The 15,021-nt window shown below is 36.7% G+C and overlaps 1 protein-coding gene across 8 annotated transcripts in view; it reads right to left on the bottom strand.

Moving 5' to 3' along the window:
* Nucleotides 1–15,021, bottom strand: part of LOC144366766 (estradiol 17-beta-dehydrogenase 11-like) — a 92,566-nt gene that overhangs the window by 65,531 nt on the left and 12,014 nt on the right. For 5 of the 8 annotated variants that reach the window (XR_013425911.1, XM_078021571.1, XM_078021572.1 and 2 more), the window contains exons 1-2: nucleotides 4,373–4,597; nucleotides 1,944–2,051 (exon numbers count right to left, since the gene is read on the bottom strand). Coding sequence is in view for 7 of the 8 variants with exons in the window: in XM_078021571.1 (XP_077877697.1) it covers nucleotides 1,944–2,051; nucleotides 4,373–4,582 (318 nt within the window). In the remaining variant the exon portion in view is untranslated. Of the gene's footprint in view, nucleotides 1–1,943; nucleotides 2,052–2,607; nucleotides 2,753–4,372; nucleotides 4,598–12,339; nucleotides 12,683–15,021 lie in introns of those variants that run through there. The other 3 variants (XM_078021573.1, XM_078021574.1, XM_078021575.1) reach the window with 2 other exon arrangements.

Here is a 15,021-nt window from a genome sequence, read left to right as displayed (position 1 = left end):
TAAAGTAATAAAATTATTTTTTTCCCAGAACAGCCTAGTCCAAGATGAATATGGAAACAAATGTTTTCCATTTAGGTAACTAAAGACGTTGGGCTAGTAGATTCTTCTAGAAATATCTAACAATAAAATTATATAGATCATGTCCTGGGACAGCTACTGTAAGTACTCTAAGTACTCTGCACTGTTAATGCATTTAATTTTCATTAATAACTAAATGAAGTAGGCACTGCAGTAATCCCCATTTTATAGTCAGTAAACTCAGATCAGATATAGAGGTTAAGAAATGTGTGCATAATCATAGAGTTGGCATTAACTGGAAAAGCAGAATTTGAACCTGCCAGTCTAGCTCCAGAGGCTATGGTCTTGACTATGCAAAATGTCCTTCTGTGGGAAGGATAATCATTATTTATTCCAGATTTTTAATCCAATTTTTTAGGGTTAAAAAAGAGCTTCAGGAGACATCCAAGGATACTTCCTTGGTAAGAATCATGGACTAGGTGGGTGTGTAGGGTACACAATATGTAGTCTCCTGGGTCCTGCCCTAGACCTAGTGGAAGAAAACCTCTGGGGCTCGGTCCCAAGGATGTAGATATATTTTTGAAATTTACTTATTTATTTATTCTGATTAGGTATATATAATAGTAGAATGCATTTTGATTCATTATACACAAATGGAGCACAACTTTTCATTTCTCTGGTTATATACAATGTAGTGTCACACCATATGTGCAGTCATACATGTACCTAGGGTAATGATGTCCATCTCATTCTATCCTCTGTCCTGCCCACATCCCCCCTCTCTGCCCCCTCTTTGCCTAATCAAAGTTCCTCCATTCTTACCACCACCACCACCCCCATTATGGGTCAGCATTCACTTATCAGAGAGAACATTCGGCCTCTGGTTTTTTGGGGACTGGCTTACTTCGCTTACCATAATATTCTCCAACTCTATCCATTTACCTGCAAATGCCATAATTTTCTTCTCTTTTAATGCTGAGTAATATTCCATTGTGTATATATACCATCATTTCTTTATCCATTCATCTATTGAAGGGCATATAGGTTGGTTCCACAGTTTAGCTCTTGTGAATTGAGCTGCTATAAGCATTGATGAGGCTGCATCACTATGGTATGTTGATTTTAAGTCCTTTCGGTATAGACCGAGGAGTGGGATAGCTAGGTCAAATGGTGGTTCCATTCTAAGTTTTCTAAGGAATCTCCATACTGCTTTCCATATTGGTTACACCAATTTGTAGTGCCACCAGTAATGTATGAGTGTACCTTTTCCCTCACATCCTCACCAACACTTGTTGTTTGTATTCTTGATAACTACCATTCTGACTGGAGTGAGATGAAATCTAAGAGTAGTTTTTGCAATTAATATGCACTAATTATAATAAAAATAGGTTTTAAGAGTGTAAAAAAAGAGTGGTTTTGATTTGCATTTCTCTAATTACTAGATACATTGAACATTTTTTCTTGTATTTGTTGATCAATTGTATTTCTTCTTCTGAGAAGTATCTGTTCAGTTCCTTAGCCCATATATTGACTTGGTTATTTATTTTTTTTGGTGTTAAGTTTTTTGAGTTCTTTATATATCCTCGAAATTAGTACTCTATCTGATATGCATGTAGTAAAGATGTTCTCCCACTCTGTGGGCTCTCTCTCCACATTATTGATTGTTTCCTTTGCTGAGAAGAAGCTTTTTAGTTTGAATCCATCCCATTTATTAATTATAAGGATGTATATTTTTAACAAGCTCCCTGGAAGGCTCTGCAACATACTAACATCTGTGAATATCAGGTCTAGAGACTAATTCTGGGTCTAGCCAGCTGCATAGCATTGGAAAAATTAAAGTATTTCTCAGTTACCTTGTCAGTATCATCTCCAAAATACCTCCTAGCTCTAACATGGTGTGCTTCTAACTAAATATAAAATTTTACCTTGTTTGCAGAGTTATAAACATCTTCTCGGTTACTGCAGTCTACTACAAAGGAATAAGCCTGGGCACCCAGTTTTCTGCATTCAGCTGCCGTTTCCTCTATGCCATGCTAGAAAAAGCAAGAAAAAGGCAAGAGAACAAAATAACAAATGACATGAACATTTATGTCAGCAGATGAAAAAAAAAGTGGGGGGCAGAGAAAATCTCAAAATAAAAGGTTAATTATTTAAACTAACTTCACCTAAAAAAAAAAAAAAAGCAAAAAACAAACAAACAAAAAACCCTCATTACATTGTCCCTAGTTTTTCCGACCACTTGTCACAAATTCTGCTACTATTAGCCAGATCTGACAAGCCTCCATCATATTGGATTGTCAAAATACTGTCTTAGCTACTTTCCTGCTTCACTTGCTCTTTTTATTTCTTTTCCTCCTCATTCTTTTGATCCTGTGGCTGGAGAATCCTCTTCAACAGAAATTGGCTCAACACCTTCTACCACCTTCCCAGAGTAAAACCAAAATGTACACAGTAGTTTCCAGGAAACTTTATGACCTGAAGCTACTGTCCTTCCATCTCTAGAACAGCATGTCCCATAGATATAATGGGAGCCATGAATGTGATTTTAATATTTCAACAAGCATGATACAAAAATAAAATTTAACTTACCAGTATATTTATTTGGATCAATTGAACAATTTGTCTCTCAGATGCCTTCTGTTGAAGAATTCTCCCTGAATAGTTCTACTAAAGTGTACTAAAGCCAAAAGTCAACATCATACTAATTAACAGAAAATTGTTCTAATAAATTCAGTAAAAGAAAACATCAGATCAGTTAACAAGGAATTGCTCTGAAACATACAGTAAATGAGAATTAAAGGTGTTATTTCCAAATGGATTGCATCATATAATTTAGCCAAATATGAGTCAAACACTTCATGATAAACTCCTCTCGTGGTCTTAATACTTTGTTTTACTTTTGTTCCAGTGGGACTTAATGTTTTGGGTATGCATCCCAAGAAATGACACAAAATGAAAAAGTTGGTATCATTGTGCTTAATCTGAACATGCAGGAAGTTAAGGAGAGGCTGAATGTGGAATTCAAACTCAGGTCATGAATCAGTAAGGGTCAAACCACGCAGAACTATGCATTACAAAACAGGCAGCAAAGTTTGGTCAGAACCAGTTCCAACAATATCTAAAAGCTCAAGAGCTTGTTGGTAAGTAGTTTCTGTAATTCACAAGGTTGTGGGATTTGACCTAGGGACAAATTGTTTAACTGATCTTTCATTTAGCCCAATATATCCATATTATTATCATTTCAACATATAAAAATGACTACATTGTTTTTCACACCAAATCCTTAAAATCAAATGGGTTACTTCCATCCACAGCACATTTCAATTCAGAAATAGCCATATTTCAAATGCTCAACAGCCACAAGGGGCTGGTAGCTATGACCTATTCTCCTACTTGACAGCTGAGATCTACATCTTTTACTTCTCTTGCTTCCCTCACTCTGTCCCAGGCTTTGCATTTGCTGATCTCCCTTTACAGAGAGAGCAGAGGGTTGACTGTTTTCTCAGCATCTTCTGGTCTTAATTGTCTCCATTTTTTTCTGTTTTTTTTTTTCTTTTTTGGGGGGTGGGGTACCAGAAATGAGCCTGGGTACTCAGGGCACTAGAACACAGAGCCACATCCCCAGCCCTATTTTGTATTTAATTTAGAGACAGGGTGTCACTGAGTTGCTTGGTGCCTCACTTTTGCTGAGGCTGGCTTTGAACCTGCTATCCTTCTGCCTTAGTCCTTAGTCTCCTGAGGATGGTGTTTCTGACCACCAGTTGCCTTCTAGAAAGACTTTTGGGTCCTCTTTTCTTCCCTAAGCTCATGCTTACACTTGTCCTGGGTAAAAAAAAAAAAAAAAAAAAAAAAAAACAACTTTGGAATACTTTTTTTTTCCTTTTTATTGTTTTGGTTAAAGATTATTCTAAACATTACTCTTGTCAATAACTATAGTAATGTTGCTTTATGGTGGATATAATCTTTTAATTCATTTACCTCAGTAACTGCAAATAGGATGCAATAGGTACAAGCTTCTTAATCTTTTAATACCCTAATACTTTTTCTATATGACTAAGATTTAAGATCAATGAAATCAAGTTCAGAAGAAGATCACAAATGATTTTCAGGGCAAAAAGTGAAGATCCATTTACAACACTCATTTAGCCATGGGAGGTAACTGAAAATCATATCCTCTAGGTATTCATCCTGGGATCATAAACATATTAATTTATGCCCCTCCCGTATGTAAAATGGCAATGGTAAGTTTTTTCCATCTTCTTTACAGAGATGTTGTAAAGGTGTTTGCCAGCAAAACGTAGCCATGTCCACAGATTAAAGGTACCAGAAAGGAAAACATAGTAAGCATTATTACCTTATTGATATCCCAGAGAACCAGTTTGCTTTTAAGTTTGGCAAATTCATAGTCAGTCAGCCTCCCAATTCCATGTCCAGCTCCGGTAATCAGAACGATTTCTCCGGTGACTGATTTTCTTTTTTTAGGAATAAAAAGCTTGACAAAAGATTCTAAATAGAAAATGAACAGTAAGGGCAGAAGTTGGACTACCTCCACAAGGAAATTCATCTTTTTCTGTTGCTGTGAGCTTTGGTTATGTTTTTTTTTTTTTTTTTTTAACCAAACAGTCTAAATGCTTTGGAGAGCTGAGTGGTCAAAGATATGAGTAAAAGCTAGAACAAGGAAGAGCTCCTTTACCAAAGAAAACAACCCTGAAACCATTCCTTCCGCTGGGCTGGGCTTTGTTAGGTTTTTTGCAATTGGCTCAGGCTGCAGTGCTGAGCGACAGCTCCCAGGCTCAGAAATCTGGGAGGGACCTGGTCCACACCAAGCAGAGCTTCCTAGTTCTCAGCTGCAGGGCACCAACTAACTATGCAGCCTGCGGCGGCCACAGCCTTTTATCCACTTCTTCCCTGTCTCCTGCGTAGACCTTCCACTGTGGAGGGTTAGTTGCCTCTGTGTTTTCCTAAATTTGATTAAGTTTGGTAAATCTAGGCTGTTAAAAATATAAATAAATGTGTTTGCCAGCTATGCTTCTTTGGAAGTTGACAGTTGTGTAACACTAGATAACGGATGTAAATGTAGAATTATAGGTTAAAGGACCTAGTCCTGCTTCTGACCTAGAAGTGACTCTACAACACATTTAGTTTGAATTAAGACAGAGGAAACTGTCCTTTCAAGGACAGCCATAATCAAGTTTTAGGAAAGTGTTTTATTATATTAAAGGGGACCATTTCCCTAAGAAAAAACAATATATTTATTTGACTAACCATTTTCCACTTGACCCATTATTATTTGGAAACAACAACAAAATATTTACTTGGCGGTAGTAATTGTATCTTTACCTAGATTAATTGTTGTGTCCAAAATGCATAATAAAATAGGAAGAATATAATTATAATTTTAGCTGAAGATTGCCTACGTAATTTTGGTATATATATATATATATATATATATATATATATATATATATATGACCATTCCATATGTTAACTGGTGATTTTGAGAAACTGATCCATTTTTGAAAATAAATAACAGCAGCTTCTACCTCAAGGCCTGTTCTAAGGAAGGGGGCGTGACCCTGGTCCTGGAAAAAACCCACAGAGCACTCCCAGGCACATACCCACCCTGCTGAGTTGTTTGTCTGTAAATAAGGGGAGAGAGATCTGTATCACCAGGTGTCCCTGACTATTTAAGGTAGGTGAGGACCCATAGCAACCCCCTACCAACCTCCAATCAGCATGAGACAGGGAAAATACCTGGGATGTCAGATGACCCCCCCTGTAGTTTATGGTGGTTGATAACATGTTGGGAAACCATGTAGTTCAGCACGTACACCCCTCGGCCTAAACCAATCAGTTCAAAGGAATCCCCCTCTTGTACTAACCAATCACCCCTACCCAACTTGTTCCCGCAAGTAAATGTGCTAATTAATGTTAAGAGTTTTTGTTAGATTTTCCCGCGGTGTGTGATGATTTGCTGTGTGATGTTGTGACACATAGAGTATCCCCCAAAATCCTACAAAATCTCACTGAACAAAGGGCCAGGACTCACTCCCTTGGACCCCTGCATTGGAAACAGTTGTGAGTCCAGGCTCGAGCTTGCAATAAAGACTCTTGTGTGATTACATTGGATTCAGCTCCTGAAGGTCTATTGGGGTCCCACGAATCTGACATTACAATTTAAAATTAAAAACAGCCGGACTCCCTGCCAAGCCTATAATCCCAGTGACTGGGGAAAAGGAGGCAGGTGGACTACAAATTTGAGGTTATCCTCAGCAATTTGGCAAGACCCTGAGCTACTTAGTGAGACCCTGTCTCAAAATAAAAAAAATTAAAGTGTTTCTGGTGGCAAAGCACTCATGGGTTCAATCTCCAGTACCAAAAAAAAAAAAAAAAAAAAAAAAAAAGGAAAAAAAAAGGAAGAAAGAAAAATTAAAAATTAATTAAAAACTAAATATATCCTAGTGAGTAGGATATATATATTCTCTAAAGAGAATGTGTAAGTAAGGCTTGTATGCAGTAAGAGCTTAATAGCTTTCTGTTATTTGCATTTGTTTTTTCAATTCAGTTCTTGACACTAATTGAATTTGGGCCTTGGGTAAGATGCTCTACTTTTGTAGAGGAGACTTTTGTGGGCAATGAATGATCACAGAAAATTGAAATTCACAAATAGCTCATATCCACTTCTTCTTACTTAGATGGGGATGCAGATTAAGGGATAGTAACAGTCCCACCAATTCTGATATCTACTGTTAGGTCAGTGGCAGTGACTTAGAACAAAGCAGCCCCCATGGAAAAGAAACATCAATCAGGCGCTGAAAGAAATGCCTGTCAATCAGCAGGATCTCCTGACTAATGCCTGTCAATCAGCAGAACCCCTTGCCAGTCCTGGCGCTCAGCCAGCTCCCCTGACCAACTCAACGGGACAAGGGACTCTAAAAACACCTTATCCTGTCCCAAGCTCTTCCTTTCCTTCTGTAGCCCATAAAAGTCCAGTCTGGTCAAGCTTCCACGCAATTTCTCCTCAGACCCTTCCCCTGTCCACTCTGTTGGTCTGATCAAGTTCCGCCCAGGAGTGAGTCTCAATAAAGTCTCCTTCGGCGGCCTTTTTATATCTGCCTCCTTTGGTTGCTGCCCGCCTTGCCTGATCTTAACATCTACAATTTAATTTTTTAATATCTTTGTCAACTTTTTCATGTACTCTTCAAATCAAGTTTTAAAAGTACAAAGTCATATTGAGAGAACAGTTTCCAAAGTTTTTTCCACATATTTTATCTCATTTGATTTTCAAAAGCCTCCTAGAAAGTAGAGAAACTTATTTATATCCCTGCTTTATAAAGGAATAAATCAGTGAAATGACTCTTAAAAATTTTCACAGTAAGTAAAAGCAAAAGTGGGGTTAGATGCATGGTTGGCGATGGTCAAATAGTTTTGACTCATACCTACAGGAAGAAATTACATTTTACGTGGTGATCAAGTACATTTATGCATGTTTGCTTTCATTTACATTGACTTTCATACATACTGAGGTTTAGGCTTTTCTATTTCCTATTTCATTCTATTGAAAAAATTGGCCATGCATGGTGACCCATGCCTGTAATCCTAGTGGCTCAGGAGGCTGAGGCAAGGGGATCCCGAGTTCAAAGCCAGCCTCAGCAATTTAGTGAGACCCTGAGTAACTCAGTGAGACTCTATCTCTAAATAAAATACAAAAAGCTCTGGGGATGTGACTCAGTAGTTGATTTCCCTGTTTTCAATTCCTGGTACCAAAAAAATAAGTAAGTAAAATAAAATTGTATCAGCTGGGCATGGTGGTACATGCCTGTAATCCCAGCTACTCTGAAGGCTGAGGCAGGAGGACTGCAAGTTCTTGAAATAAAATAAAAGAGCTGGGGGTGTAGTTCAGTAGTAGAGCACTTGCCTAGCATATGTAAGGCCCTGGATTCAATCCCCAACACTGCCAATAAACAATTAAAAAACTGTATTAAAAAGCACCAGGGAAGTTTTAACTCACTAGGTTTACCAAGGTTTCCTTGGTTCTGGGAAAGAACCCAGCATATGAAAGAAGTCATATTTGAATCTATATGTGTATGTGACTTACACTCTGAACAGTTTCCTAGTTTGTAGAATTGAAAGATTACTGAGGTATCTGCAGGATTCTCATGAAGCTCAAATTGTTAAGGGACAGACAAATTAGAATAATTCTATGAAATGGGCCCACTATGCTAACCCCAATATGCTTTCTTTGCCAAAAAGCAATTTACCTGCTGCCTTGCCTGGCCTAAGTGGACAGGATATGCCACATTGCTCAGCAAATTACCTGCTATCCACATGGAAATAAAGGCAGGAAATAACCTTGATAAAGTAACAGTGGTCCACTTCACCTTTTGAATATAATTCTGAGGCTTATTTTTAAAAGGGACATGTTTTCCTTCTCCTTTTCTCCCTCTCCCCCTCCCTAACCTAGGGGTAAGGAACAAGATTACCCTGAGTTATCTGTGCTCCACTGGAAGGAGATATCTGCCAGAGGATCTAGGAAGTGAATATCTCCCAAATTAACAAGTGAATCCTAGCACATCATCAGGGTGCTCAGGGACCCCACTGTCAGGGCAAGCCTTTGAAGAGCTCCTTTAAAATCTCCCTGTTCCTCCTGATGTCAATCAGGGAGACCTCTGGCCAGTCCTGGCATTCAGCAACTCCCCTGACCAACTCCAACTGGACAAGGGACTCTAAAAACACCTTTTCCTGTCTCAAGCCCTTCACAGGCTCAAGGACAGGAGCCCCCTCTGTTTCTCCTTTGCTAGCAAAGCAATAAAACAACTTTTTCCTTTTTCTCAAAACTTTATCCTTAATAAAGACAGCAATTTAGGTAGCATTTGAATGTCAAATAAATAAGGACCTAGAAATATTTAAATATCCCCTTTTGAGAGAAATGAAAAGTTAAAAATACTTATTTAATAAATGAATGGACAAAAGTAAAGGTGATTATCAATTAACACAGAACACTAAAAACTTAACATTTTTAAGGACTTCTTAACAGTTAATGCTTAAATGTTAAAAACAGGATCACTTTACATTACATTATTATTTCTATTTTATTAGATTGTATCTGTGCTGAGGTCTGAAAGATCCCCAGTATTCATGTATTAAAACTTAATAATCCCCATTGTGGTAGTATTAAGAGGTGGGACCTTTGGGAAAGTGATAAGATGATAAGGGCTCTGCAGTCAAGAATGGATCAGTGTCAACAAAGGGGCCAGAGGAAACTAAGTTAGGCCCTTTCCACCCTTCTGCCTTCCACTATGTGAAGACAGAGCATTCATCCCCATAAGAGGTGCAGCAGCACGAGGTCATCTTGGAAGCAAAGAGAATAGGCCTCACTAGACATTAATGTGGCTTCATCTTGGACTTTCCAGCCTTCAGAACTGTGGGAAATAAATTTCTAAGTTTTATAAATTACATGACCTATGGGTTGAGGACTCCTGCTTTCGGGTCAGGAGTTATGAGTTAATAATTTCATCCATTTTATTTTGTTTCCCTGCACTCTGAATTTCAGAGTACTTATTCTTACCTGGTCAGTTACAAGCTTAATTCCCTCAAGGAAAATACAGTATAATTTACATTAGAATTAAGAAAAAAGTAAAACAACAGACCTGTTGAATAATTAAACTGTAATTCTTTTTTTCTAATGAATAGGAACAGACTGAGCAACAGCAGAATTACTTAATACTCTCGAAATAATTAATTATATATAAAAAATGATCATAATAATAACTGGTATTATTAAATGTATGCTAAGAACTGTTGTAAATACTCTACATACATTAATTCATTTATTTCTCACAGAAATCTAATAATACTTCTAATTTTGCAGCTGTGGATATAAAAATGATGGTCAATCTCTAGTGAAGCATTTCTCATTTCTAAATAACTTCTGTCACTACTTCAAATACAGTATACTCAAGTCTTCCACTAGATTCTCCTGAAGTATACATGTTAGCCTATCACTGACTCTACTACCCAACTGTCTCCTAAACTGCTATTCCTTATTTTTCACTAAAAAGTTTATGTACAGTAATTTGTAAGACTATTCTAAAACCAAGCTGGGTGAAGTGGTGTACACCTGTACACCAATAATTCAAGAGGCTGAGGCAGAAGAATCTCAAATTCAGGACCAGCCTTGGAAACTTAGTGAGACTCTGTCTCAAAATAAATAAAAAGGGGTGGGAACATAGCTCAATGGTAGAGCCCTCCTGAATTCAATCCTACAACCAGAAAAAGATTATTCTAAAGCCCAATTTAAAAAGATATTTTTAAAAAAAATCAATATTTTATTTAAATGTTTCCATGCAATCACAGATATGTTGAACTAATAACTGATTATATTCAAATAATCTATTTTGATTCTTTTATTTTTGCCAAAGCCAGTGTAGGTTACTGAATTTCACATTAGAGTTGAAAATCAGAAAAATGACATGAGAATAAACATAATGTATCATGTGGATCAAAAAGCTTAAATGGGGCTGGGCTTATGGCTGGGTAGTAAAGCACTTCCCCAGCATGTTATGAGGTACTGGGTTCAATTCTCAGCACTGCATGTAAATAAATAAAATAAAGGTCCATTGACAGCTAAAAAGAAATAAAAAATAAAAAGTTTGAATTTTCCTCCATTAAAATATATATATAATTAAATTTTATATAGAACTAGTAGAATTATCTAATTTTTTTCTTCTCTTTATCTTTGAACCTAGAAATATTTAGGGACACTGAGAACCTAAGGAAAAAAGACTATAGATCAGTTATATCCACAGTGTAACATTACATTCCTTCATATTCTGAGCCTGAAACTCAAAGCTTGTATTCTCAGTTTATGGATTTTTGCTGAAATTTGATCTGATTCAAATTATACTCAACTAATTACTATAACACTCTGAGTTCTAACAACTTGTGTGATCAGGAGCAGAAAGCAAAATCTAAAAGATCTCAAAGTGGTATATCTCACATAGAAAATGCTACTTGGATATACATGAATCATCAAGCAAAAATTAATATCAGACAGAGATAAGAATAATTAAGTACTTTAAATGTGTAATGAAGGGGGTCTAAGGGTATAGCTGACTAGTAAAGCAATTGCCTATCATGCATGAGGTCCTGGGTAAGATTTCCCAGCACTGAAAAAAAAACAAAACAAAATTATGACATGTGTAACAGGAAACAATCCAAACATAATGCTTTATCACTTTCCTAATTTTATTAAGACTATTTAGCAAAACAACATGATCCTATAGAACATAGACTTAAAAGTCACTCAAGATTCTTCATCAAAGTCTAAATAAACTCTATTTCATTATCAGAAAGAGTTAATTTCACTTAGCAGATGATGTTAAGAGTAAAGTAGAGGTTAAATTATTAGAATAGGAACATACAGTGTAGTGCAGCTCAGTGAACAACCAAGAAGTGACTTTTTAAAAAATAATTTGTTCCAATTAGTTATAAATGACAGCAGAATGCATTTTGACACATTGTATACAAATGGAGCACAACTTCTCATTCCTCTGGTTGTACACAATGCAGAATCACACCATTCATACAATTATACATGTACACAGGGTACTGATGGCCGAAGAACTGACTTTTAATCAAGTAAAAAAAAAATCAAGATCTTCAAAATTCACAAATTAAAAGTTCATCTGGTGGGGCTGGAGTTGTGGCTCAGTGGTGGAGTGCTCGCCTGCCATGCTTGAGGCACTGAGTCAATCGTCAGTACCATATAAAATGTAAAATAAAGATATTGTGTCCTCTTAAAACTAAAAAATAAATATTAAAAAAAAAGTTCATCTGGTAACCAGGGACAGTGGCACATGCCTGTAATTCCAGTGACTTGGTTGGTTGAGGTAGGAAGATAGCAAGTTCAAGGCAAGCCTGTCTGAAAATAAAAGGAACTGGGGATATAGCTCAGTGGTGGAGTACCCCTGGTTCAATTCCCAGCACTACTTAAAAAAAAAAAAAAGCTTATCTGGAAAATATTAATTTCACCAATAACTATTTGCTATTCTAAGGTTCCAGAACTCTCAGCAAGTAAATTAACTAAGATTAATGAATATAAATGTTAAATTAAAATAATAATTTCATCTTTATGCTTTCTTCATTTACACTCCCTTATGGCCTTTTTACTTCAATTTTAAAAAATGACTGAGATTAAAATCATTCTACTCATAACATATAAGTATAGAACCAAAAGTCTGCCTTGTACAATTATAGAAACCCTCATTTTTCAGAATGCAACAAAAAGGTTGAGTAAAGAAAGAACAAAGGCAGTCTCACCTTTAGTGTTACATCACAGAGTCTCCATTTTCATAAAATTGAAGGAGAGAACCATGAAAATCTCTCCAAGCTTCATTTGCTTCAAAGATAAAGGAGTCTTCTCCATCACAATCACTAATTGAAGATCTATTCTTCATTTGCTGGTGCTGCTGCCTTTTCCCCTTAGTGAAGTGATTCTTAGTTTGCTTCCCATTCATAGATTCTGAAGCCATTTGCAACATTCTTTTAATATAGCTCTCTTCTCATTTATCTTTTACTTTTTTTTTAAGAAGACAGACAATAGATGCAGCCACTAAACTTCAAACATTTTCCAAAATTTACTCAATTGCCATTGTATGGTTTGCTGAGATTGGAAAAAAAGAGGAAGACAAACCAAAAGAAAAAAAACCTTAAATTAGTAACTATAATTAAAACTATATATAAAATAACCATATCAATCATTACTAAAACAGTAACATTGAAGTTTTTATGCTAAAAGGCATGAGGCCCTGGGTTTGATCTCAGCACCACACACACACACAAATTTAATAAAAGAATTCAAGGGCTGGGAATATAGCTCATTTGGTAGAGTGCTTGTCTCACATGCACAAATCCCTGGGTTCAATCCCCAGCACCACAAAGAGAGAGAGAGAGAGAGAGAGAGAGAGAGAGAGAGAGAGAGAGAGAGAGAATTCAAAAGCACATGACTTTGAGATGTGGAAAGCATCATCTTCAAAGGGAAAGACCATGAACTAAAAATTTTAAGTTTAGAAATTGCTCAGGGATGCAAGGAAAAAAAAACAAAACAGATGGCTGTTTTGATTCAATAAGGTTCATCCTAGATTCTGAGGTCAGACCATGGTTTTACCACTTACTAACTATCTAACCCTGGGCAACTGACTACCTGCTTAAACCTCAGTTATCTTTTCTGTGAAATGGAAATACCACTTGCAGGAATATCTTGAGGATCAGTGATATTAAGTGGCCAGGTGTTAGAAATTGCTACATTATAATATAAAGACTTCATTTTATTCCTATGTAAAATGTATTAGTATTCACGTGTAAAATCAAACTTACCTTATCACCAAAGTATGTTTAATGAGTATTCACAAGATCAGCAGTACTATGCCTTAATTCTATTTTGGTGACAAAAACAAAGCAACTATTCAACCACTTATGGGTTGGTGTGATCATTTTTGAAGGCTTTATCTAATCCTCAGTTTTTTCATCTATAAGCAAAGATACCTACCCATTCACAGGATTATCCTAAGAATTACTTGAAATGCAATAATATGTTTACAGATGCATATAATCTATAAATCATGGTACAAATATTGATATTATTAGAGTGGAAAACTTTAGATATTATGAAACTTCAGAAAATTATAAATACTTTAACCAAAACTTTAGTTGCATCAGCTTCTTTATTGTTAATCTCTCAATTTCCAGCTTTTGAAGAAATCAAAATGGTCTATGCTAAATTACAGACTGTAGTTCTTAAAGTTTTTGTGGTAGACCCCAATGAGTCATGTCTTCATGTAATCCTGGGACATGCAGGAAGAACCTATGACTTGCTTCTAATTAGTGGAATATGGGAAAGTGATGAAATATCATGCTCTTAATTATTGTATTAGTCACCTTTTCACTGCTGTGTCTGAAATACCTGACAAGAACAACTTAGAGGAGGAAAGGTTTATTTTGGGTTCACAGGTTCAGTTCTTGGTGGGCCAGCTCCATTGCTGTAGGCCCAAGAAGTGGCAGAACATAATGACAGAAGGGTGTAACAAAGAAAAGTGGCTCTGTTCATGGCAGCCAAGAAAGAGAAAGGGAGTAGGAAAAGAGAGAAAAGCACTAGGGACAAAATAAAATTCCCAGGACACACCCCCTCAGTGATCTACTACTTCCAGCTATATCTCACCTGCCTACAATTATTACCTAGTACTCTGTTCAAATTATTAATCCTTCAAGTGGATCAACCCATTGATTAGGTTATAGCTTTGATAATCTGATCATTTCACCTCTGAACATTCCTGCATTGTTACATAAGCTTTTGGGGAGATACCTCATATCCAAACCATAACAGTTATACTACATTATATAATCGCTGTATGAGCAGACTAGAGTGAGAGGCTCTCTGGCAGGCCTCAAAAAGCGAACTACTATGTGGAGAGCCATATAAGCAGTAAACTACAGGCATTCCCAGGACCTGAAGGAGGCCTCTACCTTAGTAAAAAGTTAAGGACTCATTCATTCAGCTCTGAAGAAATAAATTCTACCAATGACTGGAATGAGTGTCAAAGAAGATTTTCCCATAGTTGAGCATCAACATCGAAATGCAGCCTAACACTTCACTACAGATTTATGAAACACTAAGCATAAAAAACAACTAAACTATACCAAGAATGCTGGCCCACAGAAAGTTGGAGATATTAATTGTGCATTAAGTCACACTAAGTTTTGTGTAATTTTTTACACACCATAGATAGTGCTACAGTTTGGATCTTGCATGTTTACCCAAAGGCCCTTAAAGACTTGGCCAACAGCCTGTGGCACTACTGAGAAGTGATGAAACCTTTCAAAGGTGGGTCCCTACTGGGAGGAAGTTAGGTTACTTGGGGCATGCTCTTAAAATGGATATCAGGACCCCAGTCCTTCCTTTCTCCCTTTTGCTTCCAGGCTACCATGAGGTGAAGGGCTTCCTCT

The sequence above is a fragment of the Ictidomys tridecemlineatus genome, chromosome 9 (genome assembly GCF_052094955.1).
Source record: "Ictidomys tridecemlineatus isolate mIctTri1 chromosome 9, mIctTri1.hap1, whole genome shotgun sequence".
Taxonomy (NCBI): domain Eukaryota; kingdom Metazoa; phylum Chordata; class Mammalia; order Rodentia; family Sciuridae; genus Ictidomys; species Ictidomys tridecemlineatus.
This window is presented reverse-complemented; position numbering and strand designations above follow the sequence as displayed.